The sequence below is a fragment of the Mucor mucedo genome (genome assembly GCF_025094135.1).
Source record: "Mucor mucedo strain NRRL 3635 chromosome Unknown EV154scaffold_5, whole genome shotgun sequence".
Taxonomy (NCBI): domain Eukaryota; kingdom Fungi; phylum Mucoromycota; class Mucoromycetes; order Mucorales; family Mucoraceae; genus Mucor; species Mucor mucedo.
In genome coordinates, this window is record NW_026252289.1 from 1 (window position 1) to 11,456 (window position 11,456).

General features: G+C 36.7%; 4 protein-coding genes across 4 annotated transcripts; 2 read left to right on the forward strand and 2 right to left on the reverse strand.

The window, feature by feature from the left end:
* Positions 1-399: 399 nt before the first annotated feature.
* On the reverse strand, positions 400-2,719 carry EV154DRAFT_598310 (uncharacterized protein). The gene is made up of 2 exons (XM_051607041.1): positions 747-2,719; positions 400-674 (listed from the first exon to the last, which is right to left on the reverse strand). The coding sequence occupies exon 1, from the start codon at positions 2,676-2,678 to the stop codon at positions 762-764; it is 1,917 nt and encodes a 638-aa protein (XP_051462764.1). The 5' UTR covers positions 2,679-2,719; the 3' UTR covers positions 400-674; positions 747-761.
* Positions 2,720-3,208: 489 nt separating this feature from the next.
* On the reverse strand, positions 3,209-5,128 carry EV154DRAFT_491982 (uncharacterized protein; the record flags this gene model as incomplete). Its single annotated transcript, XM_051599621.1, has 1 exon — positions 3,209-5,128. A coding segment is annotated over exon 1 (1,876 nt), but the record flags the coding sequence as incomplete, so codon positions are not given.
* A 3,398-nt stretch (positions 5,129-8,526) lies between these two features.
* Positions 8,527-10,517, forward strand: EV154DRAFT_491983 (uncharacterized protein). Its single transcript, XM_051599622.1, has 3 exons — positions 8,527-9,843; positions 9,899-9,984; positions 10,067-10,517. The coding sequence occupies exons 1-3, from the start codon at positions 8,665-8,667 to the stop codon at positions 10,443-10,445; spliced, it is 1,644 nt and encodes a 547-aa protein (XP_051462766.1). The 5' UTR covers positions 8,527-8,664; the 3' UTR covers positions 10,446-10,517.
* A 94-nt stretch (positions 10,518-10,611) lies between these two features.
* EV154DRAFT_476369 (uncharacterized protein) lies at positions 10,612-11,279 on the forward strand (the record flags this gene model as incomplete). The annotated part of the gene is made up of 3 exons (XM_051598033.1): positions 10,612-10,860; positions 10,958-11,063; positions 11,200-11,279. 3 exons carry the CDS (start codon positions 10,612-10,614, stop codon positions 11,277-11,279), a joined length of 435 nt encoding a protein of 144 aa, XP_051462767.1.
* Positions 11,280-11,456: the final 177 nt, after the last annotated feature.

Genomic DNA, 11,456 nt, shown 5'->3' on the forward strand with positions numbered 1-11,456 from the left:
TTTTATTTTTCAAAATGATTTATTTATATTCCACAAAAGAAAAAGTTCAAGAGAGATAAATGAATTATTGGCGATTACATGGCCAAATGCTACCTTGGATATCAGAAATAACTGTATATTTTATAATAGTTTAGCCTTCCATACAGATATGAGACCTCCAAGGATGGTCTAATATGGGCACACCAGTTACTGCATTCACTCCTACCACCAAAGCAGTATCACACACAGATTTGGGGGCCATCTACGCCATGTGTGTCCTGTCAATGGTGCGGGATCCTCGCGATCACATATTTAAAAGACTATAAGTCTATTTTGGTAATTACAAAAGAAAAGCACCATTAAACTTTATGAATAAACTGTCACTGGCCCACTATGTAAATTTTATTTTAAATCAATGGATTGCATTTTAAAAATGAAAGAATATTATTTGGTTATGATAAATAAATCACCAATCTATACATCCAATGAAATTGATATTAGGATGACTAAATGATATGATGTAGGTGCATTTGTATCTCTTCTTGTTCGCTTAAACTTCATCCGATTGAGCATTTTTGGTCAATAGTTAAAAATAAGGTCAAACGTAGTTAATTTTGTAACAAAAAGGATTTTCCTACAGGTATAATTGAGACTTGCAACAATGTTCCTTCGGAACATATTCGAACATTTGTAAACTATTTCCCAAAAAGTGTTAGTTCATAGCTTTATGAGAAACAACAGTAGACATGTTGTTGAAAAGAAGGTACTTAGATATAAAGAATTTATTTTGAAATATCAAATGAAATTTGAAAGTGGGCAATTTGCTCCATTCGGTATTGGCTGACAAAAACCTTTTGAGGCGTTACACGGATATCCAGCTTTTCGACTCTAGGACATACAATGAAAACTTTGTGAGAAGAGAGACAAGGTTGTGAATCATAGTCAGCTTTTGCTATCTTTTCTAATCTGTGTACCGGTGCTTTAGGATAGTTGGAAAAGACATAGGAATGAATAACATCACTATCTGGAAATTTGAATTGAGCACAGAAATTATCTTTTATCAGTCGCCCGGCGTAGTTAATACCAATCGACACACTTTTTAAACCCTTTAAACACGTCAAGTCTAAGCTAAACTTAAGATCATCTTTATCTTCAGAATGACCTCCTCTTAGGATTTTCAAAGATTTAGTCTGAGGGACATATGTCGAAAGCAAACGGATAAATTCTTGACTTGGAAAAGGTCCGTGCAATGCTAAATCAAAGGCGGTCTCTTTTGCTATCAAATTCAGACGGCTGTATGGATTTTCAGTCGTGATATTTCCAGTTTTGATATTCGGACAGTTGGCTATCATATATCTTAATAGATGAGGAGCAAAGGCTCCCACGTTGTGCTTCGCATTGAAACTGACATTGTTTAATATCTCGGGCCCGATCATGGAAATACTGGTATTAGGCATCAACCAATCCAGTTTACCATCCTCTAAACAACCCTTGATTTCATTAAAAGTAGATGTGTGCTTATCAACCATTATCATAACCGGATCCAAGCGACGGTTGTCATTGTCAGTAAATAATGCACAATACTCTACTTGACGGTTTCTATTGAGTGCATTCATCACTGAGTAAATCTTGGTTGAATTAGCTGTTGGAAAAGGTGGTGAAATGTTAACATCGTGGGGAGGATAACGGAAATTGAAACGGACAATCTTGACAGTACTCAATTTTGCTGCAAATTTCAACAAAAGGTCTTCATTTTCTCTGTTTACCCACGAAATATAGTTTTCGGACGTCAGGGTGATGTCAAAGTTCTCCAAATGATCGGATACAACACAACGAAGTAAATATTTGACGCATGCATTGGTCAACGTTGGGATTTCCAATTTCAGGCTTTTTAATCTCGTTGGCTTACAGTTGTTATCCCGATTAAAAACAGAATCAGGTACTTGGCATTTCCTGGTAAAGGTGAGCTTGACAAGATTAGGACAGGCATTCAATAGGTCTACACAAGATGAATTACTATCGATGGAATCATCTTCGACCACTAACTCGGTCAAGCATTTATATTTCGACAATAAAGAAGCGCCGCTGATAGTTCTTTCTGTATTCACAAGGTTCTTGTAGCCTATGATTATATATTTCATAGATTTGTAGAATTTGTCGTAGACTTGGAGTATACGGCTTTTCAAAATACTTTCTTCAAAGGGCGAGAATTCTCCAGGTAAAAAAACTTCAAGTGAAGGCATGCGCTTTGCATTAACTGCGAAAAGCAAATCTGAGTAATGCCAAGTCTGGGAAGACCCACTAAGATCAAGCTTTTTAAGGTTAGTTAATTTTGACAACAGCCCCAAAAAAGTATCGTGGTGAAGGATGTTTTGGACTTTTTCTTGAACATTAAAATCGTCATAAAAATCGTCATCATCAAAATCGTCATCATCACACTCGTCATCATCACACTCTTCATCGTTTTCGATTAAAAGTGTCTTGGTCGCTCTTGAAAGTTTAGCTAAGTGTTTACGATCTCTTAAGATCTCTGGAATATAGCACATGTTTCTGGGTGTTAAGACCAATTCGTTGTAGAATGTGTCAGTAGCAGGGACATGCCATGATTTACAGACATAACTGCAAATAGAAGCAGAATTTCTCGGTAATTCCAGGAAGATCATACGCATGACCTCGATTGGCAGATCTTGAATGGACATTTAGTTTTTTCTTTTTTGTTAAAAAAAAAGTTAGAATACAGGGGAAAAGGGCTAAATTTATTCCTGTCAAATCATCCTATTTTGCTGGGTTCCCGAACAGGACTTGCTCACTTGGAAAAGTGTGACGATTACCTACAGAATCAGAAATAATTATAGACCTGTCGATAGTAAATAAAACAAGAATTTTTAAACTACTTGCATACAGATCATCTTAACAATCTTTACTGCTGTTTTATCCAATTATACAAAGAATTCATTCGACTAAAAAGTAGCTTTTGATTTTAATTTTTCTAACAAACAGCGTCAAGAATACCACGTTTGGGCTAATGGGAATTATCTCTGTTCAGACAGAAACAGTTTGATTTTTTAAGGGAAAGAGAATATGCTTATTGAAAAAAAAAAGGTCGACTTTATTAAAGCCCAAGTGAGAAGATATGTTGCATTTTTTTTTTATCAACAGGTGGAAACAAACTATTGCTCAGAACGTAATTCTCATTTTCAAAAAGTGTATCTGTGTAAAATGGGAACAATTTTAAAGACAAGGATAGAAAAATTTATTTTAAAATAATGAATGATAGTTGTAAGCGGGTGACCCACCTATATTTACCAGAATAAACTTGCTGAGGTGTTACACATACCTTTACCTGTTTTATCCAATTACATTGAATCAATACCTTGCGCGCAAATGCACCGAAGTGTTCATCACAACCAGCCTCAGGTAATGTATCAAATTTTTGGACGTATGCTTCCCCAGGATTATAGGATACGGAATAGCAATGAACTGTATCATTGCCTGGGAACTTAAATACGGCACAGAACATACCTTTTACATCCCGACCTTTGAAGTCAATAGTGATAGATACTTCTTTCAAATCATTTAATCCAGCCAAGTCCAAACAGAATTTATGATCATCATCGTCGTTTAGATTTTCAAATGGTCTTTCAATTTCCAGATTTCCCATTCGAGGGACATATGTTGAAATCATATCAAATATTTTAAACTTAGGGAAAGGTCCAGTCAAATGCATGTCAAAAGTAGCACCTTTTACTTCCAACTTTAACCTGGTCTTTGGTGTTTCAGTTTCGATATTCCCCGTCTTGATATTCGGGCAGTTGACCATCATGAATTTTAACAGGTGAAGACTAAACGGTTCCTTGCTTTGCTTCACCTTAAAAATGATATGATTTAATTTCTCTGGCCCGATCACAGAAATGCTAGTATCAGGGACTAGCCAACCGAGTTTATTCTCCTCCAAACAGCCATTAATAATATCAAAACTTGACATATTCTTATTGTCCATCATTGTGATCATAGTTTCTCCATATAAACTATCGCTAAAAGATCCATGGTATTCAACCCTACGTTTTCCATTGATTGCGTTCATTACCGAGTAAAGCTTGGTCATATTAACTGTCGGGATTGGAAGCAATGTAGTAACCCCACTGTTACCTTTGAAAGAATCAAACCAAACAACTTCTACAAAGCTTAACTTTCTAGCAAAGTCCAACAAAACATCTTCATCTTCTCTGTTTATCCATGATACGATGTCATCTGATGATAAAGTAATATTAAGCTTTTCCAGATTGTCAGATATAGCGCAGTGGGTTAAATATTTGACGCATGCGCTAGAGAGTTGCGGGATTTCCAAGTTCAAGCTTTTCAATTTTGTGAGCTTGCGGTTGAAGCTCTGGAAGAAGACCGAATCAGGCACTTGACATTGGCGTTTCAAAAAAAGTATTTCGAGAGTGGGGCATGCATTTAAGATGTTTACACAAGATAAATTGCTGTCAAGTGAAGTGTCTTCTATATTTAATACAGTTAAGCAGCTAAATTTTGACAACAAATACGCACCTCGCATAGTCTTTTCTTCATTGACAATGTGCCTGTACTTTATCTCCATAATTTTTAATGATTTCCGGAATTTATAGTAAAATCTGAACATATTCTTTTCCGAAAAAAAATAATTTTCATTGTCTGGTAAATGCCCGGGTAAAATGGCCTCAAGTTGAGGTAACCCTTCTATATCCGCGTCGTCAATAAGCTCCATATAATGCTCAGTTTGAGCAGAATTTACAAGATTAAGTGTCTTCAACTGGGGTAATTTTGATAACAACTTAAAGAATGTTTTACTGTCCAGAGTGTATTGTACTGCTTCGGCATCGGAATCATAGTCTGAGTCCGTACCATAGTCACCATCATTCTGAATTCTAAGCTCTTTGGTCCACTTCTCAAGTTTAGAAAACTGATCGCGTTGGTTCAAGACTATTGACAACTTCGGTATGTTGCCGAGATTCACAACCATTTCCTTGTAAAACGCCATCGTAGCAGGCTCATGCCAGGCTTTACAGACCCTCATGCAGTTTAACGCGGCATATTTTGGTAAATCTCGAATAATCAGTTGCAAGATCTCGATCGGCAGATCTTGAATGAACATGTAGTTTTTTTAAAAAATAAGAAAATAGGGAAAAAGTTAAAATAAGCTCAGCACGAAGTATATCCAGAAAAGTTGTTTTGTTTAAAACCCATATTATATTAAACAAATATTATCAATATACATGTTTAAGCTGTTTCTTTATCTTCAACCTCATTTTGTTCATCATTATCCTGTTTAGTTTTGTACTACCTTGTAGTAAGAATCAAACTGAGCTAAAGTGAATTTGACAGCATGGCAGAATTATTATACCATTTTCCGGATGTAACTATAATCTGAAGTATCTAAGGCACCATAAATTTTGGTAAATATTTTTAACATAGGCTGTACATCAAAAGAACATACAATTTTATACCCTCCTCTCTTTGGTCTGCAAGCACTCGTATGTCTACGATTTTGTCTTTTGTTCAACATATTTTCCGAAGAGGATACAGTAGACTTGGCCTGATCGGTATGATGGTGGCTTCAATTTCTTAGACTTTTACACTACGTATTACACGTCTTCCATCTAACACACCAATAAAATTCAATAGTGCGCACTAATTTACTTCACTGATGGCACAATTTTCTGGTCTAATACGTGTATGTGAATGGAACTAACTATTTATACATAATAAAAAACATATCTAACAAATGTGAGGGTAATAAATGAGATTATTATTTGGATAGTGATGATTGGGTAATTTTATTAATTTTCGACATCATCGTCAACTTTTCTCTTTTTTTTTCTATTGATCACTTCACTAGTAACAAGCTAGGAACGATTGCCTTGCACTGATCCAGATCAACGTTGATATCAAGGGGCTTTTTTTTACGAGCTTATTGATGTGCTCCATCATCAATCTGCACTGGTAAATAGCTATTTATATTGGTAAAAGCAAGTTACTAATATCATCAGGATCTTCTGGTAAGTTTAATGGCTCTTTGCGATTAATACGAGAGACGCAATCAGCAGGCGAATCATAAAATACGACTGTAAACTTTGTATTCACAGTGATTCGATATAAAAAACAATCGATTTAAGGGTAAATTTTTGGAAAACGTCTTCGGTTCCCGCATCAACGCCACTAAACCACTATTCCATATAAGTGTCTGGGATTCCAAACTCCAGTACCCTTACATCGAACGGTAAAAACCCTACTTGTTTTTTTTCACTTTTTTGATCTGTTGATGAGCGACTTGCTTTTTCGGTTCTTAATCATGCAAGAGAAGAAAAATGAGAATATATTCATAAATAGTTTTAGGCCAGATGCACAGCTTGTACCTACCATCGACAAGTGATCTTCGAATCATCAAAAACAGTGCCAATGAACTCCCAGATTTGTCGCAACATATACCCTACTAACTTGTCCGTTAGAGGCAAGTAGTTCCGCACCGGAATAGCGCGAATATAATATATTGAATCATTAGATTTTGATCTTGAGATTTTTCTCAAAAGACCAAAAACACAAAGGGTATCTACACCTCAAGGAAAAACTCAAAATTTACAAATGCGCCTTTTAAATACCCTTCCTGTAGGTTTGGTGGTTAGTATTCGTAGGTCACTATAGCTCAAAATTAGTGGATTTTATACTTAAAGTATTGTTTTCTTGAAGAGTGTCTCTTACCCACTTACATACAGGACGTCTTGTTTTTCGCCCAACATATTCTTTAATGAGACATCGTTATCAGATTCCTTGAGTGAATGCATATACGATTGTAATGAAACCGGTATATTTGGAAACTGTTGTATTTCGTGATTTTTAATTTGAAGGAGTTCTTCTTTTGTGAAGTACCCCTTCCAAATTATGTCACTTGTGTCTAGTATTAAAGAATGTACAGGACTAACACAAAGTTAATAACACCAACTGAGTCTTAGAAAAGCAGTGAAACTTTCTTTCATATCAGTTCAAGTTAAAAAAAAAATGTTCTGGGTTTTTCTGGAGTTTTATTGCACAAGTCAACTTCGAAAAATAGCGATTGTATTAACGATCACAAAGTTTCTAAGATATGCTAAGGATCATATATATGTACTTATAGTGTCAGTGCTTATACCTAGAGCAATTGAGACCCCTATCAAGCCAAAATTGATTATGAAAAAGAAGTGTTTTCACTGTAACAATGCAATTAAATGATTTTAATGCGCAGCTACCATGAAATATTATTTCAGTTTCGCTCGATCCAAGTGTACGATGAGCCACAAGTGAGTGGATTTAAGATAATTGAACGCCTCTGCTCTTCTTATGCTCAAAACCATCGGACTCAGAATAAGTACGCAAAGGTGGATCAGATCATATTGAAAAATCCTGCCGCAACACCTAGCGGAATCAATATGACAATTGATGATGTTTTAAAAGATATGGCTGCAATTCTAGGAAAATTATACGCATGACCTCGATTGAAAATACTGGACAACCATCTTGATCTTAAATGAAACTTTTGCTCATTTTAAAAGACTTTTAAATAATCAGTGGATGCTTTTCGTTCGCTTTTCTTAAGGACATTCTATTTTTCCTGAAAAACATCCAAAGTGCATGTGGTCACAACGTAACTCATCAAAGTGAAAAAAATCAATTGTGACTGCTTATTGTCAAACACGCCCATTTTTTTTTTTTTTCTCATGGCAGTTTTTTCTTTTTCTTTGCCAATTCTAAAAAAAAAAGCCATATATACCACATGTCGGGAAACGACCAAACCGATAGCAACTTGTCTGCAGAAACCAATCCTAACGTTAACAACAATATTAGGAGTATTAAGGAAAGGATAATAAAAACCGACAAGTTAATGAACGTCTTAAAGAAATTCAAGCAAGGTAAATAAAGAAATTAAGAATGGTTAATATAGAGATCTAACGCGTCCCGATTATAGACACTAATGCTCAAACGGACAAGATCACGGCTCTTAAATCAACTGAAATATCTCAAGCAGAAAAAATAATTTCGCTTGAACAAAAGCTGTGCTATGCAGAGAAGCAATTGGAAGTCATGAAGTCCGAAAAGCTTGAATTAGAACTAACTATGTCTAAGCAAGTAACGCATCCTTCTGGTAGCTTACAAGTTATCATTGATAATCTTCAACTGAAATTAAAAGAAGCTGAAGCTTCTGTGGCGGCCAGCCAAAAAGCTCTTCAGAGCAAAAATGTAAGCTTACCTATCATATTAATTATTTTATTATCATCAAACTCATGATTGATTTTACTCTAGGTGTATATTAACCAATTAGAAGCGAAAAATGAAAAGTTAGCGGACGACATAAATGTAAATAAAGTGCCAAAGACCTCAGACAAGCACCGACAAGAGATATCGGGAAAAAATAATCTCATCCGCACCTTACAAAACGATAACAAGAACTTAAAGGCGGAAGTCGAAAGTATCCAAGCAAAGTTTGACAAGCTTGAGGACGACTTTATGACACTGGAAGTGGAAGCGGGCCTTTCAGATAACGGAGAAGAAACAAAGGTGTTAAAATTAAAATTGGATCAAGTTGAAAATGATCATGTTGAAGCCAAGTCACGAATCCAACATCTCGAATTAAAGCTTACTCGCGCCAACGACGAAAAACGAAGCTTGAGGAAAATGCTTGAATTGGCCAAGCAACGCGCAGAAACAAGTAACAGTTTTAACTCCGACAGGGCCAACCTCGATAAAACCCGACAAGAACTTGTTCATACAAGGGAGCAATTGGTGAAGTCCACAGCAGATTATACTGTGTCTCGAGAGAAGCTGGACCAGCTGCAAAAAGCCATTCGTGATTTACAATCCGAAAATAATAAAATTAAACAAAATCGTGACGAATTACAACAACGCGTTGATAATTTGATCCGTTCCAAGGCTCAGAACACCGCAGCAATGTCCTTTGAACAAGATACCGCCAATGTCAACCCTGCTCTTGTCACCAAGATTCACAGTTTGAAGGCAAGCAACCTCATGTACAAGGACGAGAACAAATATTTGAAAGAACGAGTTCGTAAGCTGTCGATGTCGGTGAGCAAAAACCAAAATTTGGATGACCTCTTGAAGTCAGGTTCATCAGACGATGAAACAGGCAATATGGCAGACTACACGCATGACAAATCACCAAGAGAATCAAAATCGAAGAGACACTCTTCTATCTCATCACATCAGCCTACTGATTCTGGTATGATCCCGTCCCGCTCAGTTAAAACAACTTCGTTGTTGAATACAGCTTCCTCGCACCCTACACCTAAACTGGCGGAACCCTCTCTTAATCCTGCTCGTGGACTAAATGTGGCTCTTGGTAAACCAGCTGTCACCACCCAGCAAGGTCTGGTCAGATCAACATCCAAATCATCTCCCCCCGTACCAGCACGGCCACCAATCCCAGTTGTTGTGCCTAAGGGCAAGAAGAAGGACAATCGGTTGACAAAGTTCATAAACAGCCGCAATCCTAGTAAAGTGATCGATAGCCGACCCATCATACTTCCAGTGCACGATCGACCACCTACTACGGAAGAAAGGGTAGTTAAAAAGACCAAAATGGACACGCGATATGTCTCCATGGTTGAAGAATGGGTTCAGAAAAAGAAACTAGATGATGTCACCGATTCAGACATTGATAACATCCTTGAGGAGATTAACTCCAACTTTAAGGTGATGAAGTCTGTCAACAAGCCCGATCCAAAGACCATGTGTAAGTACGGCATCGAAGGATTGTATCAAATTGACGTACCTGACAAATGGGATTCAAGGGAAAAGGCCTATGCCTGGATTCTGTCCTATTACTGTTCACAAAATGTAAGTATAAATAATATGCATGAAGCCTTTACTAAACTATACTCGTATGATGTAGGCCAAGGCCTTCCACCATATTTTCACAAGACTTAGTGCTAAATTAGCCAAATGTCTGAAGGCTAAACGCCCCGATGTCTCCGGCCCGTAAGTATCTACAGTCAAGGACTGTTAGTGAGCGCACAAGGGACAAAAGGGGATGGTGTATCTAACTTTATATATTTTCTAGTCGCTACTGTCGTTTGTTAAGTCTGTTATGTAAATCACGTAATGATGTTGAACGTACCAGAACACTCTGCTTTGATGTCATTCGTGAATCAACTTGTAACAACAACACATTTGCCTGTTTGTACAACATTGTTTGTGGCTGGCAAGATTGTCTTGTTTCAGGTAAGGAGCCTTCGTTATTGTTGAAAGCTGTACAAAGCAGTATCCAACATATTTATGATCACTCGGGCATTCCTGACAATGTTAAGGTAATGTACTCGGAGATCACCAAACGATGTGATTGGGCCGCACTAAACCGAATCCCTCCCACCGGTGAGGTGATTGAGGAAGTGATGGCATTACTCCTGGGTCTTGAAGGTCTTCCTTTTACAAGTGAGTGAATTTTTTTTTAATAAATGCAATATGTTTTACCAAAACTCGAACTAGTCGCCTTTGACTGTTTGAGATTTAAAACTGAAGTTCTTTGAGTTGATTTTCCACGTCCTTGGCGACTGGAATAAAATTGTACAATACGTTAAATTATGGTCTTTATTAACAAGGGATGTGATGGATGTGACATTAGAAATAATGAGTAACAGACAGATTTTAATTGGTCTGTCTTTGAGTGCACAGTATCAAAAATTAATTTGTATAGCCGTCTTGGTACTTTTGGTCTCTCTTAAGATTTTGTATAAATTTCCAACTTTTCCATTGGGAGAAGGGTTCCTCGATTTCTTCATTAACGTCAAAAAGGAAAAAAAACGAATGACGGTAGTTCCACTAAGAACCGAAAGTCCTAACTGGCATGCCTTTTCTGTATTATAGCCAGTCTTTAAATCTCTAAATTTTACATACACTTTTTATTAGCGCCTTAACCCTTTTTCATTATTGTTTGCCAATGCCTTTTTGGTAGACAAGTGTGTTGTCCGACATTTCAATTGTCTCATTCACTCTTGCGCTAATTTTGAATTTGAGCTTGGTCAGAAATATTAGATTTAAGTCTCAACGAGACTTTAAAAGTAAGCAGACAGGATTAATATATGAATATTGCAATGAATTTTCATTTGGTTTAAGGAAATAAGTTAAACTGGCCTCTTGCTGTCTGTTAATAATCCGATCCTACATTATAGCTAAGCGCACTTCGGTTGTCCAAAGAAAAATTTGCTGTCCCTGAGAGACCCGTTGTTCGTTCACTTAAGAAAGCTGAGGACAGCTTGCAAAGTGGAAGATTATGATACGTATTTTAACATTGACCTGAACCCAGTATTTCTGTACAGCATTAAACGATACTTCCGCGGCTTTCTATACTTTATTTTTCTCTACTACACATAAGTAAATAGCTTAAGTCATGTAGCAGCCTCCTCTTTCTAATCTCTAATTTGTCGCCATATATGTCATTTTTATACAATTTC